The sequence below is a fragment of the Salmo trutta genome, chromosome 17 (assembly GCF_901001165.1).
Source record: "Salmo trutta chromosome 17, fSalTru1.1, whole genome shotgun sequence".
Taxonomy (NCBI): domain Eukaryota; kingdom Metazoa; phylum Chordata; class Actinopteri; order Salmoniformes; family Salmonidae; genus Salmo; species Salmo trutta.
Window position 1 is genome coordinate 35,997,757 of NC_042973.1, and position 25,937 is coordinate 36,023,693.

General features: G+C 42.5%; 1 protein-coding gene across 1 annotated transcript in view; it reads right to left on the reverse strand.

Annotated features, from left to right (window-relative positions):
• pdhx (pyruvate dehydrogenase complex component X) overlaps positions 1-25,937 on the reverse strand; it is a 74,167-nt gene that overhangs the window by 8,672 nt on the left and 39,558 nt on the right. The window contains exons 6-9 of the mRNA XM_029696667.1: positions 18,670-18,841; positions 15,597-15,744; positions 9,925-9,983; positions 2,663-2,821 (exon numbers count right to left, since the gene is read on the reverse strand). Coding sequence (XP_029552527.1) covers positions 2,663-2,821; positions 9,925-9,983; positions 15,597-15,744; positions 18,670-18,841 — 538 coding nt within the window. The remainder of the gene's footprint in view (positions 1-2,662; positions 2,822-9,924; positions 9,984-15,596; positions 15,745-18,669; positions 18,842-25,937) is intronic.

Below are 25,937 nucleotides of genomic sequence, written 5' to 3' on the forward strand. Positions count from 1 at the left end.
ACTCAGACAAATCAAAAATCACATTTTATTTGTCACATCACCAAATTCACCTTACAGTGAAAGTCTTACCAACAACGCAGTGAAGAATAATACGTTTTAAGGAAGTATTTACTAACATAAAAAATAAATAAAACAGGTGAACCCAGGTCTGGAGGGTTGTACTCCAGGCCTCTACCACAACATTATCTGCATTATTCTTTGCAGTTCTTAAATCTTGCACAAACTATATTGGTGTTGATAGTGGATTGATAGAAGAAACCAAGTCTTAATGAATTGATACAATACATGACCATCATGCAAACTGTGTCAAACAAGTACATTCTCTTCACATTGTGCTATTGTGTGTGTTTTTTCGCGTTTTGTCATTTATTTTGTACATAATGTTTCTGACCGAAAAGAGCTTCTGGATATCAGAACCGCGATTACTCACCCTATACTGGACAAAGATTTTTTCTTTGACGAGTCGGACGCAAAGGTTTTACTTCAGACATTGGACAAGGCCCTACCCCTGTAATTCACATGAAGAAGAGAGGGAGACTTAGGGGACGTAGGTTGAGGGTGCCTTGTAAGAATCCGACAGCGAGTGGGTAACCTGCCTCTACCATCCGTTCTATTAGTCAATGTGCAATCATTGGATAAAAAACTGGATGAGCTCCAATCAAGACTATCCTACCAACGGGACATTAAAAACTGGAATATCTTATGTTTCACAGAGTCGTGTCTGAACGACGACATGGATAACATACAGCTGGCGGGGTTTACGCTGCATCGGCAAGATAGACCAGCTGCCTCCGGTAAGAACTTATCATGAGATATTCTACCTCAGACGAGCAAAAAAAAATTATTTCGTTAATATTAGATTTCATACACCAGCTGTTATTGACAAATACACACAGACCGCCACCCCTTGTCTTACTGGAGGCAGCTGGTCTATCTTGCCGATGCAGCGTAAACCCCGCCAGCTGTGTCTTCTTCCTTGCTGACCGGCCTTTCAAGTTATGTCGATATGGGACTCGTTTTACTGTAGATATAGATACTTTTGCACCATTTTCCTCCAGGATCTTCACAAGGTCCTTTGCTGTTGTTCTGGGATTGATTTGCACTTTTCGCACCAAAGTACGTTCATCTCAAGGAGACAGAACGCATCTCCTTCCTGAGCGGTATGATGTCTGCGTGGTCCCATGATGGTTATACTTGCGAACTATTGTTTGTACAGGCGTTTGGAAATTGCTTCCAAGGATGAACCAGACTTGGAGGTCCACAATTTTTTTTCTGAGGTCTTCGCTGATTTCCTTTGATTTTCCCATGATGTCAAGCAGAGAGGCACTGAGTTTGAAGGTAGGCCTTGAAATACATCCACAGGTACACCTCTAATTCACTCAAATGATGTCAATTAGCCTTTCAGAAGCTTCTAAAGCCATGACATTTTCTAGAATTTTCCAAGCTGTGTTAAAGGTAGAGTCAATTTAGTGGATGTAAACTTCTGAGCCACTGGAATTGTGATACAGTGAATTATAAGTGAAATTATCTGTCTGTAAACAATTGTTGGAAAAATTACTTGTGTCATGCACTAAGCAGATGTCCTAACTGACTTGCCAAAACTATAGTTTGTTAACAAGAAAATTGTGGAGTGGTGAAAAACGAGTTTTAATGACTCCAACTGTAAAACGGCAGCCATCTATTCCGGCGCCATTCTTCATGTGAAGAAAATGTACTTGTGTTTGACACAGTTTGCATGATGGTCATGTACTGTATCATCAATTCACAATTCATTAAGACTTGGTTTCTTTTATCAATCCACTATCTTCACCAAAATAATTTGTGCAAGTTTTAAGATCAATGCAGATAATGCTGTGGTAGAAGCCTGAAGAAGCCTGAAGTACAACCCTCCAGACCTGTGTTAGAAACTATTTAGGGTATTTCAATTTTCAAAGATATTTGGAAGTAAGTATTTCAATTGCTTGTTTTTTGTTGAAAAGTAGTCGAATATTGTAATATTTGGATATACACTAGAAAAGTATTTGAAAATAGTCAAACACACTGACTCAAATACACTCCAATGCATTTAACCCAGGGATTTGAAAATACTTTCAAATAGTAGGCTATTTATAGGACCTTATTTGAAAATACTTCCAATAAAAGTACTTGATTCGGGCCACATTACTTAATAAACACTGAAATACACAGAAAATAATTACTGGCATTTAAATAACAAATACACATATATTTGAACCCAGATCTGCAATACTCCCTGGTCCCTGTCCAAGAAGGTAAATGCCACCAACCCTGGTAATGTGTTTACCTAGAGAGTGATTCCGAATGAGCCTCCAAACTACAAGTGATTACCCAGCCTGACCTTCCTAAAGAAAGCTCCTGAGGAATGCAGTCTCAGTCAGTTTCAGAGCGAAGGGCTGCTGGTGATAGTACAGTCCTACACTAATTTTAGTGGAACTTTAATTTGAGTGTTTTGTAACTACTATTAAATAATGGAGACAGCTAATTCCATTTCAGATAGTGTAACATTTAACGATTGTAATCCCCTCCGGCTAGGATAGTTAGCAGCTCACTGGCATGTATTTCTCCAACATTACATAAGGCCACCATTCTGAACTGTGAGCTCAACTGTGCCAGGGTATCGGTAGAGCTAAGTGTTCAACCCTACCTTGGCATTAGCTGAGATCTCCTGCACCCCCTTGTCAGCAGCGTTCGTGATGATGGGGGTGATGAGGCCCTTTGGGGTCGCCACAGCGATGGAGATGCTAATGGAGTCCAGTGCCTGAGGCCCCTCCCCCGACCAGGTCACGTTGACCTCCGGCAGCTCCTGAAGGCAAAGGTCAGAGGTCAGGTCAGATTTTGTCAGAGATTAGACACTGAGGACGAGAAGAGGACCGAGGGGGAGAGAGAGTGGAATGGTGGAAGAGAAGGGGATAAAGGAAGACAGACTCAATGACTCTCAGAATCACCTACATTTACACATACCCAGAACTTGCCTTAGTGAGAAGTTGCTGCCAGCAATGGACAATATACAAACAAAATGCAGACAGTCCACATAAACATCATACAGAATATACAATATCAGAACAGTAAACATAAAACTCTGGAGTATAGGCTGATTACAGTGGGAATATACAGGTACCTGACAAAATAAAGGAAATGCCAACAATAGGGCGTTGGGCCACCACAGCTTCATTGCACCTTGGCATAGACGCTACAAGTGTCTGGTACTCTATTGGAGGAATGCGACACCATTCTTCCACAATAAATTCCATAATTTGGTGCTTTGTTGATGGTGGTGGAAAACACTGTCTCAGGCACCGCTCTAGATTCTCCCATAAGTGTTTATTTGTGAATTTGTGATTTGGTGACTGAGACAGCCATGGCATATGGTTTACATCTTTTTCATGCTCATCAACCCATTCAGTGGCCACTTGTGGATGGGGACATTGTCATCACATGGGGGCAAAGCAATGGTAGCCAAAATTATGTCCTTCCCAGCATTTTCAGACATGACCCTAAGCACAATGGAATGTTAATTGCTTAATTAACACAAGAACCACACCTTTTTGGAAGCACCTATTTTCAATATAGAGTACATTGTAGTGCTCATTTTCTCAAATGTTTCCATTATTTTGGATGTTACCTGTACAATTTACAGCGGGATATATCAATATAAGCAGATATACACACACATAACCCCATAATGACAAAGCAAAGACAGGCTTACGATAAGATATCTGGGGTGAGATTTCCTATGTGTGTGTGTGTGCTCATGATGTTAAATTTACATTTACATTTTAGTCATTTAGCAGACGCTCTTATCTAGAGGGACTTACAGTAGTGCATACATTTCATACATTTTTCCCCCGTACTGGTCCCCCGTGGGAATCGAACCCACAACCCTGGCGTTGCAAACACCATGCTCTACCAACTGAGTCACGCGAGACCCATGTTCATGCTTTTGCAGTCTATAGACATATTGATGTATCATTTCTATCCATTTTATTCTATCTTTACAAACTTCCTCAGAAGGTGAATATATATATACTATTCCCAGGTACTCTGAAGGCCCTTTTCTGGCAGTGAAATCACAACCGCACTGTGAAAAAACTCTTGCACTTGACTTTTTTTGTGCTAGCACTGACTTTACTGAAGAAAATTAATACGATCGTCTTCTAAATGACTAAAATGTAAATGTAAAAGCCTCCATATACGTAATTGACATCTGATTTCAACATTTGATAACAGCAAGGTTGTATGTCACCTTGCCAATGAGGATATTTCCACCTTACCCAAAGGGTTTCCCACTGCTTGTCTACATACAGTGCATTCGGAAAGTATTCATACCCCTTGAATTTTTCCACATTTTGATGCATTACAACTTTATTCTAAAATGGATTATATATATCTATATATATAGATGTAATATATATATATATATATATATATATATATATATATATATATATATATATATATATATATATATATATATATATATATATATATATATATACACAGTGGGGGAAAAAAGTATTTGATCCCCTGCTGATTTTGTACGTTTGCCCACTTACAAAGAAATTATCAGTCTATAATTTTAATGGTAGGTTTATTTGAACAGTGAGAGACAGAATAAGAACAAAAATATCCAGAAAAACGCATGTCAAAAATGTTATAAAATAATTTGGCATTGGCATTTCTTTGGGGGCCGCACAGCCCTCTATGTGTTCGCCAGAGGTAGCCTGACTGCCATTAGGTACCGAGATGAGATCCTCAGACCCCTTGTGAGACCATATGCTGGTGCGGTTGGCCCTGGGTTCCTCCTAAAGCAAGACAATGCTAGACCTCATGTGGCTGGAGTGTGTCAGCAGTTCCTGCAAGAGGAAGGCATTGATGCTATGGACTGGCCCGCCCGTTCCCCAGACCTGAATCCAATTGAGCACATCTGGGACATCATGTCTCGCTCCATCCACCAACGCCACGTTGCACCACAGACTGTCCAGGAGTTGGCAGATGCTTTAGTCCAGGTCTGGGAGGAGATCCCTCAGGAGACCATCCGCCACCTCATCAGGATCATGCCCAGGCGTTGTAGGGAGGTCATACAGGCACGTGGAGCCCACACACACTACTGAGCCTCATTTTGACTTGTTTTAAGGACATTACATCAAAGTTGGATCAGCCTGTAGTGTGGTTTTCCACTTTAATTTTGAGTGTGACTCCAAATCCTGACCTCCATGGGTTGATAAATTGGATTTCCATTGATTATTTTTGTGTGCTTTTGTTGTCAGCACATTCAACTATGTAAAGAAAAAAGTATTTCATAAGATTATTTCATTCATTCAGATCTAGGATGTGTTATTTTAGTGTTCCCTTAATTATTTTGAGCAGTGTATATATAATATATTACACACACCTACCTACCTACCTACCTACACATATCTATATATATATATAAAATTCCTCAATCTACACACATTACCCCATAATGACAAAGCCAAAAAAATGAAATACATACAGTTAAAGTCGGAAGTTTACATAAACTGAGGTTGGAGTCAATAAAACTCATTTTTCAACCACTGCCAGTAATTATTTTCTGTGTATTTCAGTATTTAAGTAATGTGGCCCGAATCAACTACTTCTATTGGAAGTATTTGAAAGTATTTTCAAATAAGGTCCTATAAATAGCCTACTATTTGAAAGTATTTTCAAATCCCTGGGTTAAATGCATTGGAGTGTATTTGAGTCAGTGTGTTTGACTATTTTCAAATACTTTTCTAGTGTATATCCAAATATTACAATATTCGACTACTTTTCAACAAAAAACAAACAATTGAAATACTTACTTCCAAATATCTTTGAAAATTGAAATACCCTAAATAGTTTTTAAACACAGGTCTGGAGGGTTGTACTTCAGGCTTCTACCACAGCATTATCTGCATTGATCTTAAAACTTGCACAAATTATTTTGGTGAAGATAGTGGATTGATAAAATAAACCAAATCTTAATGAATTGTGAATTGATGATACAGTACATGACCATCATGCAAACTGTGTCAAACACAAGTACATTTTCTTCACATGAAGAATGGTGCCGGAATAGATGGCTGCCGTTTTACAGTTGGAGTCATTAAAACTCGTTTCTCAACACTCCACAATTTTCTTGTTAACAAACTATAGTTTTGGCAAGTCAGTTAGGACATCTGCTTAGTGCATGACACAAGTAATTTTTCCAACAATTGTTTACAGACAGATAATTTCACTATCACAAGTCCAGTGGGTCAGAAGTTCACATACACTAAGTTGACTGTGCCTTTAAACAGCTTGGAAAATTCCAGAAAATTATGTCATGGCTTTAGAAGCTTCTGATAGGCTAATTGACATAATTTGAGTCAATTGGAGGTGTACCTATGGATGTATTTCAAGGCCTACCTTCAAACTCACTTGACATCATGGGAAACTTAAAAGAAATCTGCCAAGACCTCAGAAAAAAAATTGTAGACCTTCACAAGTCTGGTTCATCCTTGGGAGCAATTTCCAAACGCCTGAAGGTACCACGTTCATCTGTACGAACAATAGTACGCCAGCATAAACGCCATGGGACCACGCAGCCGTCATACCGCTCAGGAAGGAGACGCGTTCTTCCTCCTAGAGATGAACGTACTTTGGTGCAAATCAATCCCAGAACAACAGCAAAGGACATTGTGAAGATGCTGGAGGAAACAGGTACAAGACTATCTATATCCAAGGTAAAACAAGTCCTATATCAACATAACTTGAAAGGCAGCTCAGCAAGGAAGAAGCCACTGCTCCAAAACCAGCATAAAAAAGCCAGACTATGGTTTGTGGTTTGCAACTGCACATGGGGACAAAGATCGTACTTTTTGGAGAAATGTCCTCTGGTCTGATGAAACAAAAATAGAACTGTTTGGCCATAATAACCATCATTATGTTTGGAGGAAAAAGGGGGAGGCTTGCGAGCTGAAGAACACCATCCCAACCGTGAAGCACGAAGGTGGCAGCATCATGTTGTGGGGGTGCTTTGCTGTAGGAGGGACTGGTGCACTTCACAAAATAGATGGCTTCATGAGGAGGGAAAATTATGTGGATGTATTGAAGCAACATCTGAAGACATCAGTCAGGAAGTTAAAGCTTGGTCGCAAATGGGTCTTCCAAATGGACAATGACCCCAAGCATACTTCCAAAGTTGTGGCAAAATGGCTTAAGGACAACAACGTCAAGGTATTGGAGTGGCCATCACAAAGCCCTGACCTCAATCCCATAGAACATTTGTGGGCAGAACTGAAAAAGCATGTGCGAGCAAGGAGGCCTTCAAACCTGATTCAATTACACCAGCTCTGTCAGGAGGAATGGGCCAGAATTCACCCAACTTATTGTGGGAAGCTTGTGGAAGGCTACCCAAAATGTTTGACCCAAGTTAAACAATTTAAAGGCAATGCTACCAAATACTAATTGAGTGTATGTAAACTTCTGACCCACAGGGAATGTGATGAAAGAAATAAAAGCTGAAATAAATCACTCTACTATTATTCTGACATTTCACATTCTTAAAATAAAGTGGTGATCCTAACTGACCTAAGACCGGGAACTTTCACTAGGATTAAATGTCAGGAATTGTGAAAAACTGAGTTTAAATGCATTTGGCTAAGGTGTATGTAAACTTCCGACTTCAAATGTATGTACATGTGATCGTTTTTTATTTGAAATACATTTGCAGAAAATTCTAAAAACCTGTTTTTGCTTTGTCATTATGGGGTATCGCGTATAGATTGATGACTTAAGGCTGTAATGTAACAACTGACTTGTATATAACTGCATTCTCGTGTTTCTTTTATTTATTTATTTTTGTATTTCACCTTTTCTGCTTATCTATATTATTACCTTTATTCTGCATTGTTGGGAAAGAGCTCGCAAGTTAACCCAATGAGTCCCACTGTCGCAACAGCGAGATTTAGGACTTCTAACCCCTTTTAAAACATGTGTGTTTGAGCAACAGACTTCTGGGTTGTACCATTGGATTCATATTTTTCTTCTACCAACCATTAGTCTGTGTGATTAACGGGGACTGAGCTAGAGCAGAGTGGCCCGCCCGGGGCAGACTTTTTTTAAACCAAAGTTTGTATCAGGTTTTTTATTGACATTTGTCAATAAAACTCATGAATGCAACTGTGTCAATTTCGTCTCGTTGTCATGAATAGAAAAATTTGAACACACTCAATTGTGGGGCAAAATACACTGAAACATTAACAGCTCTTGTTTAACATCCCATATGAAAGATGTTACCCTACACAGGGAAATGGCCCCAATCAATGCCCTGGGGCATTAGAATCTTTTTTGGGGACCAGAGGAAAGGGTGCCTCCTACTGGCCCTCTAGCTCCAACTTCCAGCAGCATCTGGTCTCCCATCCAGGGACTGACTAGGACCAACCCTGCTTAGTTTAGCTTCAGAGGCAAGTCAGCAGTAGGATGCAGGGTGGTATGCTGCTTGCAAAGACCGACCAGGTGAATCCAGGTGAAAGCTATGATCCCTTATTGATGTCACTTGTTAAATCCACTTCAAATCAGTGTAGATGAAGGGGAGGAGACAGTTTAAAGAAGGATGTTTAAGCTTTAAGACAATTGAGACATGGATTGTGTATGAGTGCCATTCAGAGGGTGAATGGAAAAAACAAAAGATTTAAGTGCCTTTGAACAAGGTATGGTAGTAGCTGCCAGGTGCACCGGTTTGTGTCAAGAACTGCAACGCTGCTGGGTTTTCCATGCTCAACAGTTTCCCGTGTGTATCAAAAATGGTCCACCACCCAAAGGACATCCAGCCAACTTGACAACTGTGGGAAACATTAGTGTCAACATGGGCCAGCATCCCTGTGGAGCACTTTCGACACCTTGTAGAGCCCATGCCCCAACAAATTGAGTCTGGAACGTTTTCTTAATGTTTTGTACACTCTGTGTATAAGGGCTGGACATGCAGATAAATGATAGGTTAAGCATTTCACTGTACTGTTCTACACCTGCCATATCCTTTTCATGTGACAATAAAACTTTAAACTATACCCTGTCCTATCACCACGATTGATAAGATAACATATTAAGATGTTTCCACAGAAGTAAGGATGGGCCAGGGTGAAAGGTGAATGGGCCAGTGTTATAGTAGATTCACTGCTCTGACAAAAGGCACGGCCACAGGTCCTAACAAAGCAGTGAGCCACATTCTCATCTTTTATTCACCTCTGTCCCGGTCTCCATGGATACAGTCAGTCACACAAAGGAGCAATATTCATATTCCAAATGCACATTATGAAAATCAAGGCTTATCCTCTCCCCAAATTGTACTAGCTAAGGCCCCCAACTGAATCCTATGGATTTTGTTTGGCGATTACATGCCCAGTCTTCAGACAGAGCGCAGGAAATTGAAAATCTAGAGAAATGTTTTCCTTCTCTCTCTTTCCTTGCCATGAAAAATTTACTAAATTAATTTAGAAAACCTTTCTGATTAGGGAGATTAATACTCCCTAACCAGAAAGGAGTATTCATCTCTCAGAATTCCCATCAAATGGCCGAAAGACGTGCTAGAATTAACTGGGAATTGGTGTCTATTTATAAGTCTGCCCAGCAGCCAGACGACAGCAAGCTCTGTGCCTGCCTTAGCCTGCCACCAGTCAGTTGATAAATATAAATGGGGTTGTTTGAACTAGGGACAGTTGGGGAGGAATGGCTTCAGGGGATCTGCAATGGTGAAGGTGACGTGGCTTTGTTGCTCAGGAAACTAAAACCGAATAAATTCCAGGCTGTGAGGCAACACACATTTTGCAAAGGGCTGTGCACTTTCTATGGGCACTGTAGATCTATCAAAAACATTCCTATGGAAATGAACATTGACAGAATGACTGAAACAGGCATGGTACTTACTCTAAGCGTAGCAGCAGCGGCCTTGATGATAAAATCATTGAGGGACACTTTGATTTCCGCTGAAAAAAAAAAGACAACAGTTGTCAAACACTCCAGATCTATAATTTAAGAGCTCCTAGTCAGGTAAGTTAATTATCCAAATACCAACTGCTCCAAAGACCATGGCAGGTGACATCTGGTATGCAAGCTATAGGATGATGTGAATTGTAAAGAAGAATCAGACTTACCATTCATGTGTGTTTAGGACAAATAGAGGCCTCCCAGCAAACCAAAATTGGTTCAGTTACCAGAACATTCGTTAGGTCGCGGCAAATGATCTCATAACACAAAATGCCCAGTCGTGATGATGATTATAGAGTGTGTGTACATTATAAAACATTTTCCAGATGTTGAACGTTCCTAGAACAAAATTAAACCATTCTTTAAAAAAGTTCCAAGAATGTTTGATTCGGTTGTGGGAACAGTCCGGTGAGAACATTGTGGGACGTCCCAAAATATATGTTCCCAAAACACAAAAACTGTCCAGTTGGGCGATTGATTCTACAATGTTTATTTTAGGGTGAAAAAACATTCCCCTGATGTAACAAGAACATTCCTAGAACACATTGTCTGTTCTTTAAAGGTTCCCAGAATGAAATATGTTAAACCTAAAACAAATATGCAATGAACGTCATAAAAACACAGTTTTTGGGAAATAATGGAACATTGTGGGAATGTTCTGTGTAACCTATGTGAATATCACAAGAATATTCTTGCAACATCCCAGACAACTCCTATAACTTAATTCAATGTTCTGGGAACCTTTAAAGAACTTAGACCAGGTGTCATGTCAACATTCTTGCAACATCAAAGGAATGTTTTGTACACCCTAATACATACATTATCTGAATGTCAGCACAACTGGACAGCTTTAGTGTTTTGGGAACCTCTCTCGTCATATCCCCACAATGTTACCACAACCTAAATAAATGTGTTTGGGGGACCTCCTGAGTGGCGCAGTGGTCTAAGGCACTGCATCACAGTGCTAGCTATGCCACAAGAGATTCTGGGTTCGAGTCTAGGCTCTGTCGCAGCCGGCCACGACCGGGAGACCCAATTGGCACAGCGTCGTCCGGGTTAGGGGAGGGTTTGGCCGGCAGGGATGTCCTTGTTCCATCGTGCACTAGCGACTCCTGTGGCGGGCCGGGCGCAGTCCACGCTAACACGGTCGCCAGGTGTACAGTGTTTCCTCCGACACATTGGTGCGGCTGGCTTCCGGGTTAAGTGGGCATTGTGTCAAGAAGCAGTGCGGATTGGTTGGGTTGTGATTCGGAGGACGCACGGCTCTCGACCTTAACCTCGACCCGAGTCAGTACGGGAGTTACAGCGATGAGACAAGACTAACTACCAATTGGATACCATGAAATTGGGGAGATTTTCTTTTTTTTTTATAAACATATCAGGAACTTTTAAAGAACATAAAAAATATGTTCTGGGAATGTTCTTGTAACATCAGATGAATGAGTCTTGCACCCTAAAATAAACATTGTATAATAATCCGCACAACTGACAGCATGTGTTTTGCGAACATATCTATTGTGATGTCCCCACAATGTTTGCACTAGACTGTTCCCACAACTTATTTAAACATTCTGGGAACCTTTAAAAAGGTGTTCTGGGAACGTTCTAGCAACAACAGGCAAATACATTCCCTGACCTTCTGTCCTGCCTCAACCATCTGTCTCATTCTCTTTCCTCCAGGTTTCCTGTGTCTCGCTTTCTTTCTCGCCTATATACCTCTCCGTCTCTCCTGTCCTCAATACAGTGCCCATGGTGGAGTGGGCAGGACGTTAGCGCTGGGCTGTTTAAGAGTGCCCATTAGCGGCAGACGGTTATGAATGCTGTTAGCAGTATCACTAATGAGCTAACCGTGAAATTTGCTGTGCTCCTGAACAAAGAGAACAAGGGAAAACAACAGGACGGATAAAGGATACCTCAACACACACAACACTGAAGCTAATAGGACTGGAATGGCCACTCACTCCGCGTTTCCTCTGCAGCACAGACACATAAGACTGAAACAGTGCTGAAGAGCAAAATTATAGGAATCATTCTTTCATCCTTGGAAATGGAAATGTATTACATGTATTGTCACGGTCATCTTGAAGAGCATATAAATAAAGTTGGGTTTAACTGTCAGGTTTAGATTTAATAAGGCCGCTTTGCATTGCATTGCATTCATCTCTTAAAGAGAATAATGAGCTGAACCAGGAGTTTTTCCTGACCATGTAAACTGAGAAGGAACAACTTTGGGCCCTGGTGCCACCCCATCAAAACACCATGGAGTTTCTGGACTGGCTCGGGTCCAAGTATATACAAAAAAAAAACACCATCGGTGGTAGTTATGACACGTGCAAACAATGTTCTTTATCTTTCTCTCTTCTTGTAGAGTAGCCTACCTGTACCTCCCTTCACTGAGAAGCCATTAAGCAGAAGAAACATGGAACATATGTTGTGCACAATGCCTTGGCTAATTTGATTGGTGGAGAGAAATGGGATGAGAGAAGAGGTGAGGGAGTGAAAGGAGAACACGCAAGGAATCCCCTGCAGGACAGAATGGGTCAGGCACTGCCAGCCCTGCCTAATCACTTCATGTCATATCACTCCATATCCCTTTAGTTTCTCTCTCTCCCTCCTCCTTTCCTTCACCCTCCTCCTTTTCTTCTTCCTTTCTCCATCTCTCCCCCATCACTCCCTTTCTTAAGCGTTTAGCAGACACCTTTTCCCTGCTGCGATGATATAATCACAGGACACATCAATGTGACATGCTTTGAACCCGGAATATATAATTATCCTGGCTGACTGGAGATGTTTGAGTTCTGAGTGTCCTGCAAATGAAATAGTCTCTCCTTTGCCTGTGGAACACTTCAAATGAAGACACCCAACAATATCTCTATCTTACCCTAATTTAAAAAGGAAATCGCCACGAATACCCTCCCATGGGACTTTGCGTAAATGACATGACAATGCCATGCAGGGTACACAGTACATACAGTGCATTCGAAAAGTATTTAGACCCATTCACCACTTTTTCCACATTTTGTTACATTACAGCCATATTCTAAAATGGATTAAATCGTTTTTTCCTAATCAATCTACACACAACACCCCAGTTTTTAGACATTTGTCTCATGGTCTGAGAAACACTGTTCTAGCTGTCACCTTTCACCGTAGATGCAGAAGTGCGACATCGGCAGCATCCAATGCAAAAAAAAAAAAGATTTTTAAGCAGATTTTTGTATTATGCTAATTACATTTCCGCAGGGGCGTGGACATCGACTCTAGGGGGTTTTAAGGTAGTCAAAAGTGTAGTATTTGGTCCCATACTCCTTGCACGCAAAGACTACATCAAGCTTGTGACTACAAACTCGGATGCATTTGCTGTTTGTTTTGGGTTATGTTTTGCACAATAGTAACTGAATGGTGAATGATGACTGGAGTAATTTTCTTTCTAAGTGAGTAGATAAGAGGTTTCGGAGCACTTCTAAATTAATCCTGATAATGCCAATAATAAGAAAAATCATGAATGAATCGTGAATAATGATGATTGAGATGCCGTTGAGAGTGTTCAGCTGGGTTGTGTGATGTAGTGCTACTGTTTACTTGAACGCAAACAGCCTTCATCTTTGGCCAGCTTTGTGTTGTGCTGTGCCCTGTTATGTTGTGTTCTGATGTAATGTGTTGTGCCCTGTTATGCTCTGATGTGATGCATTGTGCCCTGTTATGTTCTGATGTGCTGTGCCCTGTTATGTTCTGATGTGATGTGCTGTGCCCTGTTATGTTGTGTTCTGATGTGATGTGTTGTGCCCTGTTATGTTGTGATGTGTTGTGCCCTGTTATGTTCTGATGTGATGTGTTGTGCCCTGTTATGTTGTGTTGTGATGTGATGTGTTGTGTTGTGCCCTGTTATGTTCTGATGTGCTGTGCCATGTTATGTTCTGATGTGATGTGTTGTGCCGTGCCCTGTTATGTTGTGATGTGTTGTGCCGTGCCCTGTTATGTTGTGATGTGTTGTGCCGTGCCCTGTTATGTTGTGATGTGTTGTGCCGTGCCCTGTTATGTTGTGATGTGTTGTGCCGTGCCCTGTTATGTTGTGATGTGTTGTGCCGTGCCCTGTTATGTTGTGATGTGTTGTGCCGTGCCCTGTTATGTTGTGATGTGTTGTGCCGTGCCCTGTTATGTTGTGATGTGTTGTGCCGTGCCCTGTTATGTTGTGATGTGTTGTGCCGTGCCCTGTTATGTTGTGATGTGTTGTGCCCTGTTATGTTGTGATGTGTTGTGCCCTGTTATGTTGTGATGTGTTGTGCCCTGTTATGTTGTGATGTGTTGTGCCCTGTTATGTTGTGATGTGTTGTGCCCTGTTATGTTGTGATGTGTTGTGCCCTGTTATGTTGTGATGTGTTGTGCCCTGTTATGTTGTGATGTGTTGTGCCCTGTTATGATGTGTTGTGCCCTGTTATGTTGTGATGTGTTGTGCCCTGTTATGTTGTGATGTGTTGTGCCCTGTTATGTTGTGATGTGTTGTGCCCTGTTATGTTGTGATGTGTTGTGCCCTGTTATGTTGTGATGTGTTGTGCCCTGTTATGTTGTGATGTGTTGTGCCCTGTTATGTTATGTTGTGATGTGTTGTGCCCTGTTATGTTGTGATGTGTTGTGCCCTGTTATGTTGTGATGTGTTGTGCCCTGTTATGTTGTGATGTGTTGTGCCCTGTTATGTTGTGATGTGTTGTGCCCTGTTATGTTGTGATGTGTTGTGCCCTGTTATGTTGTGATGTGTTGTGCCCTGTTATGTTGTGATGTGTTGTGCCCTGTTATGTTGTGATGGGTTGTGCCCTGTTATGTTGTGATGGGTTGTGCCCTGTTATGTTGTGATGGGTTGTGCCCTGTTATGTTGTGATGTGTTGTGCCCTGTTATGTTGTGATGTGTTGTGCCCTGTTATGTTGTGATGTGTTGTGCCCTGTTATGTTGTGATGTGTTGTGCCCTGTTATGTTGTGATGTGTTGTGCCCTGTTATGTTGTGATGTGTTGTGCCCTGTTATGTTGTGATGTGTTGTGCCCTGTTATGTTGTGATGTGTTGTGCCCTGTTATGTTCTGATGTGATGTGTTGTGCCCTGTTATGTTCTGATGTGATGTGTTGTGCCCTGTTATGTTGTGATGTGTTGTGCCCTGTTATGTTGTGATGGGTTGTGCCCTGTTATGTTGTGATGGGTTGTGCCCTGTTATGTTGTGATGTGTTGTGCCCTGTTATGTTGTGATGTGTTGTGCCCTGTTATGTTGTGATGTGTTGTGCCCTGTTATGTTGTGATGTGTTGTGCCCTGTTATGTTATGTTCTGATGTGATGTGTTGTGCCCTGTTATGTTGTGATGTGTTGTGCCCTGTTATGTTGTGTTCTGATGTGATGTGTTGTGCCCTGTTATGATGTGTTGTGCCCAGTTATGTTGTGTTCTGATGTGTTGTGCCCTGTTATGTTGTGGTCTGATGTGATGTGTTGTGCCCTGTTATGTTCTGATGTGCTTTGCCCTGTTATGTTGTGTACTGATGTGATGTGCTGTGCCCTGTTATGTTGTGTTCTGATGTGATGTGTTGTGCCCTGTTATGTTGTGTTCTGACTCGATGTGCTGTGGCCTCACCTTTGGCCATCTCCTTGCGGAGCTGCATGACAGCGCCCAGGTCACAGTCGATGGTGGCGTAGGCGTGAGGGATGGTGGTCTTGGACTGCGTCAGCCTCTGGGCGATGACACGTCGCACATTAGAGGCCGGGACCTCTGTGAAGGTGCCCTGAGACAGGAGAGGATGAAAGAGAGGACAGAACAGAGAACGGTCAGTCAGTCACTGTGCAGATTTATATTTCTGGACGACTTTATGACTCTGCTCCCATCAATAACGCCATTGCAGACGTATTCACTTTCACCTAAAGTTAGAGGCTTTGATGAGTCTATAGGACCCCATGGCAATGCTTTTGACAAGCTCGTTACAAAAGATTGATTGGGATCGATTTTGTTCAACTAAAAATAGAACCAACTCTAAGGTGGTATATTGGGTCATTTATTGCGACCAGGCGACATTATCGTCTTGAAAATACAATTAGCACTTAAGTTATTGACATGCTAGACACTATACTAGGTAGTACAAACCCAATAAACTCCAATATGGCAAACAAGATGAGGAAATACCTGTGCAATTTTTGCCATGACAACTAAATCCACCATGCCTAAACACACACACACACACACACACACACACACACACACACACACACACACACACACACACACACAAGTACACACACGTACACACACATACGTACGTATGTAAGAATACTAACCTCTTGTGTAGATCTTAATTGCTGTAAACACTTCTGCAGTAATGGTACAATTAGTATTCAACAGTTAAAACTAAAACAGGTTCTCTTTACATCCCCATTACAGTGAAAAAGAGGCAGGGATGGAAGACAGACTACCCCAACCAGTCTGGGTCGTCTTTACGAGGCTGCTGTTTGGAGTGTTTGGACAGGCCTGGCTCTAAAGCTTGACCAGTGTCTCAGGACAGGAGGAGCCTTCTATTCACCTCACAGTATAGAGTTGTCCAATAAACACAACACTCTTTACAAGGGCATCAAGTCAAGCTTAAAAAAAACAAAGCCATCAAATAAAAAGTACAAAATACGTCAAATAACAGCAATGACTGTTTTTTGGTCGTTACAGACTGAAAAGCGTGTTTGTCATCATACCACATACGAAGATCACATTGAAAAGACAAAAGTCACATTGTGGTCAGATCTGGCTGACCACATCAGGTGGTGGTCAGGGATGCACTGTGTGCTAATTTCTTCTCAGCCTGGACAAAATCAGGCTACCAAATGTAAATACAGTGGACAAAGTCATCAGCACTCCACCCACAAGTCTCCAAAAAACATGTGTTTTGGGAGCGAGAGACACCTTTTCATTATAACTTTGGAGGAAATACATTCCTAGCATGTGAGGAAATGCTTGTTGGCCTCATAAATGCTAGCCAGCTAGCTAATATTTAGTTATGGTAGCCCGTTTGCAAGCCCTTTAGCTTTACTTGCTAGCTTGCTAGTTAGCTACAGAAGATAACACAACAACAACTTGGTGGTAGTGGCTATCACATTTTGTCTATTTTACCGTTTGTAGAATGCACACTGGCATTTGAATGTAGCGCAGAAAAAGGGAATCTGGACACATTGAAATGTAAGTGTACACGCATGATGTGTTCAGAACTCCATGATCATAATACAAAAACTGCATTAACTGTCAAGTCTAGACACGGCCAGAGAGAGAAACCTCAGGAAACCAAAGCCTATTGTCTCTCGGTCTCTCCTCCATGTTTTTAACAGGCAAGTTGAGACAGTCGCCTGTGTTGGAGGCTGCTTGTGCCCTCTTCCGCATACCACTACTCTCTGGGGTGTAACGACTCGCTAAGCCGAGAGGAAGGAAAGGAGAGCTGGATGGATGGCTACCTGTTACTTTAGCGGACTCTGCTTATGCACGGCTTGTCTATCTGTCAATTAACTTCTACATGGTGTCTTGTTAACTCCGTGTCCTTGGTACCAGAACTTAGGAAACACTGTCGTCAACAGCACTCATTCCCAAATCACAGGGAGGTTAGCGGAGTTGGTCAGGAAACAGTCAGAGACCCATGTCCTCAGCTCTCTACAGGGTTTCCACTGACCAGATGATCATGTCTGGTTACCCCCTGGACAACCCCAGGCCTGTCTGTCTGTCTGATGGCTCAATCTGTGCGGGAGAGAGTAAGACGATATGTCGTCATGCTCATTTTGGATGGGAGCACAGGGGCTGTGTGCAAATTCTCCTTTGTGCAAACGATAGGGATCTGTTCCATAGCATGGGGGTCTCCAGAGCCTATTAAGATACTGCTAATGTCTGCTTAGACGCTTTTCATACGTTTTGGAGCAGAGTGTTGTTTGTGTTTCAATACTTTCTCAGAAGTTCTTCCAAACCCTGCTGGAATACAAGCTAACTGTGTCCAATCACCGATCTCACAGACTTGCACTACTCAAAGTCCATAGCAAGAGGTGCCACAACAGGAACAAACAGGAGGAAATTAAGAACATAAAAGTCACACCAACTACCAATAGTAGTAGTATATATTAGCATAAACTTGTCTTTCTGAATGAGGGAATTATCTACTGGAAAATGCTGTTCCTCCCCTTTATAATGTTATAAGATGTTACATAAGGCTAGAACGAGGCTCCAACACTTACAGGCAAATTATTAATGTGAAGTCATGAGAAAATTAAATCCATGAAAACGTGCCCTCAACTCCACAAATCATAGATCTTGATAGATTGTGTGTTATGCCCATCACCTTTAGTGAATAGCAGCACTGAGAGAAGGCGAGGTAGAGAGAGAGTGTGTGTGTCCGTATAGAAAGTGGGGGAGGGTAGGTGGCAGCCATAGTGACTCATACCAACGTCGAGGTGGTCCCTGCCTCCCTCCATCTCACACACCAGTGAGCCGTGAATAGTTAAATCTATACTTCCCTACCCATTATTTGCTTTTCCTACATCCTTATGATATAATCCACTGTGTTGAGGTGCATGAGTCATCAAGCCATACACATTCTGAAAATGCTTCAAGCCCCTTGAGCACTTGGTGTTGATCTCGATTTGGACATTTTAATGTGTTTACTGATAGTGTGTGTGTGCGTGTGTGTACTCACCGGAGCTCCAGGCTTGCCAGGTATGGATTGAGGGGGGTACATGGGCCTGCTGCCTGGGGGAAGTGGGGCAGCTGCTGGGGTGGCGACTGGACTGGGGGCTGCTGCCACTGGGGCTGCTGTAACTGGAGCTGCCTTGGAATCAGGGAACTTCTTCAGGAGATTAAGGGCATCTCTGTAGAGGAAAATAATGGCACAAGGTGGTTGAGAATAGATTAAGCAAAAAAGAGGGAGGCAAAAAAGACAATCCCCACCACTATTACACAGATCAATACAAACAAGTAGCCTACCATTTTAACAAGACCAAGCAAATGGACGCTATGCCTACAGTATGACTCAGGGAGGGTGGATTTGAGACCAGGGCATTGAAGCCGTATGAAAATACTTAACACTGGGCCACTCCTCTGACACCCTGACCGTCCCAACATGAATGCGGGCAAAAAAAACTAATAATGCAAATAAAAACTGCTTTCACACACCTGTATGGAGTATTGCAGCAGATACGGAAACACCAGTGTGTAGGTAGGTAGCTAGGCACTAGGAAGCCATTTATCGGTGTCATGTTATTGAAAGCCTGAGGAAGGCATACATGATGTACTTTCTATCCAAGCGTAAACATCCAACTTCTGGCCTTCTGTCAGTGAATGGGCCTATTGATACTGACCCTGCTTGGCTCGGGGGGGGGGGGACTCATCTCTAAATGTATCTCAACCGGAGTCGACACATCCCCTACTCCAACGTTGCCGAATATGATCAAAAATAAACATTTGAGAAAAAACGGCCCCAACACCTGGGGAATGTAAATATTTCCTAGGGATAAGCAACATGCTTTCAAAACCCAGGTTAGGTAGTGGCTGCCCTAGTACTCACTACTCGCATAAACATTTATGCAAGCAAATGAATCGTCTCACAATCTTCAGAGGAGAGAGTTTGTTTAGCTGAAAGCTTTTCAATGGAAATTCCCGGGCAGGCAGACAGGACTAGAACGTCTATCTAGCTGTGTGACGGAGGTCATTGGAGAAGTTTTCCCCAACCAGGAGAGGGCTTGGTGTAGTCAGGTCAAGCACTACGACTACCATCACGCTTTCCACTGTGTGACCTAAGGTTGGAGGAGACTGACTGAAAGTGGCCCCATTGTTCATTTCGTGCGTAATGTCACAGGCAGAGAGACAGAGAGTGTGAGAGAACAAAAAGTGGAGGGCCAGGTATAGAAAGAGGAGGAGGAGAAAGAGGGAAAGGGGAGAAAGACAGTGATCAAGCGAGCGAGAGAGACGGAGAGCTAACTCTTATTAAATCCTTCCAGGGCTAGTACAGGGACGGTGATGTGAGAAGAGAAGCGCTCACCATTCACAAACAAATACCTCACCACAATGGAAGCCAGGATCAGGTGTCAGATGCATTCACTCTCTCATCGGACAAACAGAGCATGCATATCGCATGGGCACACTGGGCAGGCTGAACAAGTCAGGAGACGCAGGGAACTAAAAAGGCCAATGAAACTACTATGAGCAATAAATCACATCAACTACACGTCGCTCTCCAAATCATTATCTATACAATAACTGCCTAGGAAAACAAAAAAACAAAACCTGACTGATTATCATTAGTTTCATCAAGTGTCCCTGAAGCGTAATTAATGTGGTTTGTCAGGCAGGCACCTGGATCGGAGGTTCAAAGGTGGCAGCCATCTTTGATGTGGACTGAATTCTCTGCTTATCAAACAGAACAGAGCAGTAAAGTGCTTTCAGGTAACAGCCTCGCCCTTCCTCCAGCCCAGAGCACAGGCAGATATGAGGATTAGAAATGTTCTTTCGGTATAAATATTAACACCTGCATGGCTTTGTCGTTAGTCATGACACATTGTTGTACGTTGCTTCCGCTTCACACAGAAGACACTTTTCCCACGGCTTACTTTATTGGCAGCTGCAATCTACAGTAAGTGTTAATACATTGAGTTAAAATAATTTAAGGGGACTGGTATTACCTTTTTGGGTATCTGCTCAGAGATCTCTGGTTCCACACCAGTGCACTGAGGCCTTCCTACCCCACATCTTTGTCTGAACCAGCTACCCCTGCTGCCCTCGTCCATACAGCAGGGACAAGGCTGGGTCCCTGACTCTCGTCTTCCATTTCCATGCAGACTCTCTCGCAATCCCTCACTTCCTCCCTCTCATTGTTCTTGGTTGTTCTTTGTGGGGACCTTGGCATGTTGGAATTCCCCCACCCACACTTAAAAGACACACAAACCAATTTGCAGGCACACACACACACACACACACACACACACACACACACATATATATATATATATATATATATATATATATATATAATTGAAGAGCAGTGTAGGTAGGCAGGCATGCAGGCAGAAGAGGCTGGTTCCTCCAGGTTAGGTTAGCGACAGGAAGCCACATGTCCTCTGAAAGACCTGAGCCACTTTGCATGTGTGGCCCAATCACTACCTGCTACTCCTCTCTTCCTACCCGTTCTGCTGATACAGTTGAAGTCTGAAGTTTACATACCCAGGTTGGAGTCAGTAAAACTAGTTTTTCAACCACTCCACAAATGTCTTGTTAACAATCTATAGTTTTGGCAAGTCGGTTAAGACATCTACTTTGTGCATGACACAAATCATTTTTCCAACAATTGTTTACAGACAGATAATTTCACTTATAATTCAATGTATCACAATTACAGGGGGTCAGAAGTTCACATACACTAAGTTGACTGTGCCTTTAAAGAGCTTGGAAAATTCCAGAAAATGATGTCATGGCTTTAGAAGCTTCTGATAGGCTAATTGACATAATTTGAGTCAATTTGAGGTGTACCTGTGGATGTATTTCAAGGCCTACCTTCAAACTCAGTGCCTCTTTGCTCGACATCATGGGAAAATCAAAAGAAATCAGCCAAGACCTCCACAAGACTGGTTCATCCTTGGGAGTAATTTCCAAACGCCTGAAGGTACCACTTTCATCTGTACAAACAATAGCACGCAAGTATAAACACCATGGGACCACGCAGCTGTCATACTGCTCAGGAAGGAGACGCATTCTGTCTCCTAGAGATTAACTTACTTTGGTGCGAAAAGTGCAAATCAATCCCAGAACAACAGCAAAGAACCTTGTGAAGATGCTGGAGGAAACATGCACAAAAGTATCTATATCCACAGTAAAACGAGTCCTATATCGACATAACCTGAAAGGCAAGGAAGAAGCCACTGCTCCAAAACCGCCATAAAAAAGACAGATTATGGTTTGCAACTGCACATGGGGACAAAGACCGTACTTTTGGAGAAAAGTCCTCTGGTCTGATGAAACAAAAAAATAACTGTTTGGCCATAATGACCATCATTATGTTAGGAGGAAAAAGGGGGACGCTTGCAAGCTGAAGAACACCATCCCAACCGTGAAGCACGGGGGTGGCAGCATCATGTTGTGGGGGTGCTTTGCTGCAGGAGGGACTGGTGCACTTCACAAAATAGATGGCATCATGAGGGAGGAAAATTATGTGGAAATATTGAAGCAACATCTCAAGACATCAGTCAGGAAGTTAAAGCATGGTCGCAAATGGGTCTTCCAAATGGACAATGACCCCAAGCATACTTCAAAAGTTGTGGCAAAATGGCTTAAGGGCAACAAAGTCAAGGTATTGGAGTGGCCATCACAAAGCCCTGACCTCAATGCTATAGAAAATTTGTGGGCAGAACTGAAACAGTGCATGTGAGCAAGGAGGCCTACAAACCTGATTCAGTTACAGCAGCTCTCTCAGGAGGAATGGGCCAAAATGTATCCAACTTATTGTGGGAAGCTTGTGGGAAGGCTACCTGAAACGTTTGACCCAAGTTAAACCATTTAAAGGCAATGTTACCAAATACTAATTGAGTGTATGTAAACTTCTAACCCACTGGGAATGTAATGAAAGAAAGAAAAGCTGAAATAAATCACTCTCTACACTATTATTTTTACTTGGATTAAATGTCAGAAATTGTGAAAAACTGAGTTTAAATGTATTTGGCTAAGGTGTATGTAAACTTCTCACTTCAGCTGAACATGTGCATCTGAATTTGCATGACTGCTCCTACTCCTGCTAAGAGAACAAAGAGAGTCCAGCCAGTGAACAAGAGGATGGGGGGGGGGGGGGGGGGGCTGCATGTAGAGAGCTTCACATTACAACTTGACAAAATTACAAAAATTCCTCCTATTTCTTTGTATGATGGAGTGTGTTTCACATTATCCATTAATCCCAATGCAACATGAAGAGTGTCCTTTCTATACGATGAAGAGCACATCAATTTACCTCATACATTGTCAGCCCAGAGCCCCCAGTGTGTGGCGATGACATCACTCACTAACAGGCTACTGCGTGTGCTGCTAGCTGGCTCACTGGCTGCCTGGCTGGCTGATCCTTCCTCACACAAGACATCTGCTTTTCACACAGGCCATTTACACCCACTGACAGACAGACAGACAGACAGACAAGGCCAAAGAGCCTCAAAGCCTGTGAAGAGGTGACTGGAATATTAAAGATGCATGCACACACACACGCACACCACAGACACACACACACACACCTCCCCCCTGACTGTCTGAGTGAAACCCAGACTCTACACTGCCATCTGGGACACGACAGAGGGAATGATGGTCATGAAAACCCATTTACTCCAGTGGAGAAAAGCCTCATATTTCCACAGAGGGAAAGATCTGAGTCTCTCAACATAAAACACAATATCTACCATTTTCCAGAAACCTGGTGCAGCTAGGTTAGATTTTTGGTCTGAACTCTTGCAGATTCTAGCTATTAAAGAATACTGTGAAGGTATACTGTAAACCAGTGTTACCCAACCAGAGGTAGTAGGACCCCTGGAGGTACTTGGCCTATCCACAGGGGGTACTTGAGAAAACTCCTGAGCCCATAGGCTTACTGGTAAAATGCAGATGATGGATTACCTCCAATGATAATCTGGGCAGAGAAAAATATGCTTGGTGGTACAGTAACCAATAAAGGTTGGGAACCACTGCCGTATAAAGTAATGATACGATATAATGATACTGTAATTCTACTATTATCAGTAATGATGATAAGGATAATATCTAAAGTCACTGGGTCAAACTGAGGCTGGCTTTTCAGATCACTTATCAGAGGGCGATAAGAAATCTAGGAAATTAATGGTGCGGACAGGTTTTGCATAACCCTAACGTCCACCAAAAATAAACGTACAGTGTACCTTGAAATAAGTCACGACCACAGACTTCCTTGGACAAATGTTACATTTCTGAACCAACCCTTCCCATAAAAACACCATCAGCCCGAAGTATAAAAAAACTCTACTCCATTCCCCTCTCCTCCGGCAGACAAACATGCAGCACACTGAAATGGTGTAAGTGCCTTTAGACTGGCATTGATGTTAACAACAGGGGACGTACTTGACGATAATAGCCCTTTGTATGGAGACAATATGGCTTTCTTAGACACACGTCTCTCTGAGGCAGACTTCATGTAAATGTTAGTTTATTTTAAGACAAAGCCCACTTCATGCTTATTATGGTTGCAAAAGGAGGGTATATCACTGGAAACTTAAGGATTTTATGTAATTCATCACAAGACTTCTAGTGGCCCTTTTGGTACTTTAGATTATCACAGGAGACTAATAATCTCTGGCCCTCTGCGTGGCAGTTGTGAAAAAAAGTCACTAGTTCGAAGAGTTGCAGAGTTAATTGAAAATAATGCCATTGTTGATTAGATGCTTTTTTTCATTAATTATACTATTTTCCTCTTGAACCATATGGTCTGACCAAGGTAGTTAACTCCCAACAACAACAACTGCTCCCCAGGCGATGTTGATTAAGGCAACCCCGCACTGCGCTGATTCACAGGGTTTGGGTTAATTGCGAAAGACACATTTTGGTTGATTGCATTCAATTGTGCAACTGAGTAGGTATCCCCTTTCCCTCTACTAGAAACTCATGTACACAGATAAAATATATTAATAGATAGTCTTAATTTATTATAAGTTATTCAAGTATAATTACCAGAGTTACCATAAAGTTCATTACCAAAATTACTGAAGATTCCTGTAACTTTGTTCAATTACCAGAAGCTTATAGAAGACATGCCCTGAAATAAGAGAGGGTAAATGCGCAATAGTCTAATTCACAGACTTTGGGAAATAGGCATTACAACAGATTTTATAAAAATAATGTATGATTTTAATTAGCCATCTTTTTTCATTCCCCTTCCTCCTGTCTGTGTTTCTTTGTAAACTTAATGATGGTGATGGAGTCGTGCCTGGCCATGCAGTCATGGGTGAACAGGGAGTATAGGAGGGGACTGAGCACGCACCCCTGAGGGGCCCCTGTGTTGAGGATCAGCGTGGCAGATGTGTTGTTACCTACCCTTACCAACTGGGGGCGGCCCTTCAGGAAGTCCAGGATCTAGCTGCAGAGGGAGGTGTTTAGTCCCAGGGTCCTTAGCTTAGTGATGAGATTTGAGGGCACTATGGTGTTGAATGCTGAGCTGTAGTCAATGAACAGCACTCTCACGTAGGTGTTCCTTTTGTCCAAGTGGGAAAGGGCAGTGTGGAGTGCAATAGAGATTGAATCATCTGTGGATCTGTTGGGGGCGGTATGCAAATTGGAGTGGGTCTAGGGTTTCCGGGATAATGGTGTTGATGTGAGCCATTACCAGCCTTTCAAAGCAGTTCATGGCTACAGACATGAGTGCTACAGGTCGGTAGTCATTTAGGTAGGTTACTTTAGGTCGGTAGTCTGCTTGAAACGTTGGTATTACAGACTCAGTCAGGGAAAGGTTGAAAATGTCAGTGAAGACACTTGCCAGTTGGTCAGAGCATGCTCAGAGTACACATGCTGGTAATCCGTCTGGCACTGCGGCCTTGTGAATGTTGACCTGTTTAAAAGGTCTTACGTCGGCTACGGCGAGTGTGATCACACAGTCGTCCTGAAAAGCTGATGCTCTCATGCATGCTTCAGAGTTGCTTGCCTCAATTTAGCTCATCTGGAAGGCTCGTGTCACTGGGCAGCTGGCGGCTGTACTTCTCTTTGTAGTCTGTAATAGTTTGCAAGCCCTGCCACACCCGATGAGCATCGGAACCGGTATAGTACAATTCAATCTTAGTCCTGTATTGACGCTTTGCCTGTTTGATGTTTCGTCGGAGGCCATAGTGGGAGGTCTTGTAAGCTTCCGGGTTACGGTCACTGTTGGGACGACGTCATCGATGCACTTATTGTTGAAGCCAGTGACTGATGTGGTGTACT